General features: G+C 56.0%; 1 protein-coding gene across 1 annotated transcript in view; it reads left to right on the top strand.

The window, feature by feature from the left end:
* The first annotated feature begins 21 nt into the window (after positions 1-21).
* GPD1 (glycerol-3-phosphate dehydrogenase 1) overlaps positions 22-3157 on the top strand; it is a 5899-nt gene continuing 2763 nt past the window's right edge. Inside the window, exons 1-7 of the mRNA XM_010720536.3 lie at positions 22-133; positions 259-436; positions 867-1007; positions 1352-1490; positions 2179-2291; positions 2573-2806; positions 2984-3090. Coding sequence (XP_010718838.1) covers positions 93-133; positions 259-436; positions 867-1007; positions 1352-1490; positions 2179-2291; positions 2573-2806; positions 2984-3090 — 953 coding nt within the window. The 5' untranslated portion in view covers positions 22-92. The remainder of the gene's footprint in view (positions 134-258; positions 437-866; positions 1008-1351; positions 1491-2178; positions 2292-2572; positions 2807-2983; positions 3091-3157) is intronic.

Here is a 3157-nt window from a genome sequence, read left to right as displayed (position 1 = left end):
GGCGGGGGGCGGGTCGGGCCGGCCCCACCGGGCACAGCCTTCAAATAGCGCCCTTGGGCTCCGTGCTGCGCAGCGCCCTGCGTCCCTGAGCCATGGGTGGCAAGAAGGTTTGCATCGTGGGCTCCGGCAATTGGTGAGCGCCCGCCAGGTCCCCCCATCCCAGCTGCCCTCCCGAGGCGCTGCGTCATTCCCGGTGCCCTGGGATCCCCCCGGTGCCCCCTGCCCACGGCTCCTTTCCTTCCCCCTCCCCACACACAGGGGCTCGGCCATCGCCAAGATCGTGGGCAGCAATGCGGCACGGCTGGGCACCTTCGAGAACACGGTGAACATGTGGGTGCTGGAGGAGGAGGTGGGCGGCCGGCGGCTCACCGAGATCATCAACACGGAGCACGAGAACGTCAAGTACCTGCCAGGGCACAAACTGCCCCACAATGTGGTGAGTGCCTGCTGGTGGCCTGCTGTGCACGAGAGCCGTGTTTTATCGCCTTGATGACAGGTAATAAAAGCTGCTGTGCTGTCGCAGCCCCATGTGCCAGCAGCGTGAAGGAAGGGGTGCGGCGGGGGTCCTGTATTCCCGGTGGCCTCGTGGCACGCTTTGGGATGAGCTGCTGCCCTGGTTGTTCTCGCTGCCCACCTCTGCCCCTGCTCTGGCATCTCGCTTCTCTCGAGGCCACGTGTTGTTACCTCCAAGCTGGTGTGCAGGGAGCCAGGCTGAGCCTTTCGCTCTGCGGTTCTCCAGTCCCTCTAGAAGGGGAGCGTGGGGCAGTTTTTCCCCCAAACCCCCTGCACCCCTTGCTGTGGATTAGGGCAGACCCTCCTCTACAAAGCACTGGGGACAAGTTCCTGATGGCAACCGTGCTGTGCAGGTGGCAGAGCCCGACCTAGTGAAAGCCTGCTCCGGGGCTGACATCCTCCTGTTCGTGGTGCCCCATCAGTTCATCGGCAAAGTCTGCGACCAGATCAAGGCCCACGTGAAGAAAGGTGCTATCGGGATGTCACTCATCAAGGTGTGAGCAGAGGCATGGCCAGGAGGGTGATGAGCTTTTCAAGGAGAAACTGGAGTCATAGAATCTTAACATCATAAGATTTTTTGAGTTGGGAGGGACCTTTAATGGTCATCTAGACCAACTCCCCTGCAACGAACAGGTTTTGGGTTTAGAGCTGTGTATGTGGGAATAGGGCACTGCTTTGCAGGGATTTTGAGGTATTATGGGGTAGGAATGGGTGAGGGCCCATGGGTGAGGAGTGGGGTGCAGCTGAGCATGGGGGGTTGCTGGGATGGCAGGATTGGGGTGAATGGGGCCAGGACTCGCAGGCCACGAGCTCACCTCTGTCCCTGGTTGTCTCCCAGGGGGTGGATGAAGGACCGGATGGGCTGAGGTTGATCTCAGACATCATCCACGAGAAACTGGGAATTGAGATGAGTGTCCTCATGGGGGCCAACATTGCCAGTGAAGTGGCAGAGGAGAAGTTCTGCGAAACAACCATCGGTAAGGAGCCAACATCTGGAAGCTCCTGACAGCACTGACTTTGAACATCTGGCAGTCAGCCTGGCTGAAATGAATGGGGTGGCCACAAGGGAGACCCCTTAGGAAACAGTTCACTTACTTTCATTTCATTGGGCTTCAAAGGACACTCACCTGGACTTGTGTTGCTGCAGGCCAGGGCTGCTTCAAAGTTCAGCTGGTGGCAGTTCCTGTCATCCTCCACACTGTTTGTGAATCACACACAGCAGCCAAAACCAACAGAACTGTTCTCTGGGTTAGAAGTTACAAGATTCAAAGTGCCTGCATTTAAAACGAAAGCAAACAAGCCATGCAGGAGGCTGGAGAGGTGTAAGCAGGGCATGCTGTAACTGTGAACACGCAGGGCACTGCAGAGAGAACAGCAGTCTCCAAACCTAAATTTTGCAATCTCTGAAGATGCCTTTAAAAGTGGACGTGCCAATTCTGTGGTAGGGATCATCCCTGTCTTCTGGGAATTCCAAGTTTGAACCTTGGTTATCTGCCAGGCAATGTGTGCTTGGCACTCTGTGGACCTGCAAATGTTTAGCCATGTCCATCATTTGGGCAACGGATTCCTCTCGCTGTGCTGAATGCAGCAAGACAACATGGGTGGGTTGGAATGCAGTTCTCCTTTAGGGTCTGCTTCATCATCTTGTCCCTTCTCTCTCATTAGGCTGTAAGAATGCACAGTATGGGCAGATCCTGAAGGAGCTGATGCAGACACCGAACTTTCGGGTCACAGTGGTGCAGGAAGCTGACACTGTAGAGATCTGTGGTGCTCTGAAGGTGGGTGAGCTGCTCACTGTGGTTTGCAGGGCTTGAGCTCTGCAGGGAGCACTGAGTGATCTCCTCTGGATATTGCACTCCAGCTTGCAGAGACAGCTGTGCAGAAGGTCTGGCTTCGAAGGAAGCTCTGCGCATATCCTGCTCAGCTGCTTGGAGGGTGGTGGTGACCAGACAGGCAAGGGCAGGCAGCAGTCTGTTGATGGGATCACACTGGCACCTGTAGATACAGCAGTGCCCTGGGCTTTGCTGGGAACACATCGCTCTGTGCTGTTGTTTTCCAGAACATTGTGGCTGTAGGGGCTGGTTTCTGCGATGGACTTGGCTTTGGAGACAATACAAAGGCTGCTGTTATCCGTCTGGGGCTGATGGAGATGATTAGCTTTGCCAAGATCTTCTGCAAGGGCCCCGTCACCCCTTCCACCTTCCTGGAGAGCTGTGGGGTCGCTGATCTCATCACCACCTGCTATGGTGGTCGCAACCGTAAAGTGGCCGAGGCTTTTGCCAAGACTGGGAAGGTGAGCAGAGCAGGGAACAGCAGCGAGGGGAGCCTGAAACCTGCAGCAACGTGGGGCCAGTTAGCACCAGGGTATCGGCCTTCGCTTGCCCAGTGCCATAACCCAGCTCTAGGGAGTGAACATGGGGTAGTGGATGGCATGGCAGTGTCCAACTCCCTCTCTGTTGGGTTGTTGTAGTCTATTGAGCAGCTGGAGAAGGAGATGTTGAATGGGCAGAAGCTGCAGGGTCCCCAGACGTCTGCTGAGCTGAATCACATCCTTAAAACCAAGAACATGGTGGATAAGTGAGTGATCTCATCTCCCTTGTTTGATTTTTTTTGAGGTTGAGCTGGGGGTGGAACTCCTCCCCCC

The sequence above is a fragment of the Meleagris gallopavo genome, chromosome 17 (genome assembly GCF_000146605.3).
Source record: "Meleagris gallopavo isolate NT-WF06-2002-E0010 breed Aviagen turkey brand Nicholas breeding stock chromosome 17, Turkey_5.1, whole genome shotgun sequence".
NCBI lineage: Eukaryota > Metazoa > Chordata > Aves > Galliformes > Phasianidae > Meleagris > Meleagris gallopavo.
The sequence above is the reverse complement of the archived record's forward strand: the minus strand, read 5'-3'. Positions and strand labels throughout refer to the sequence as shown.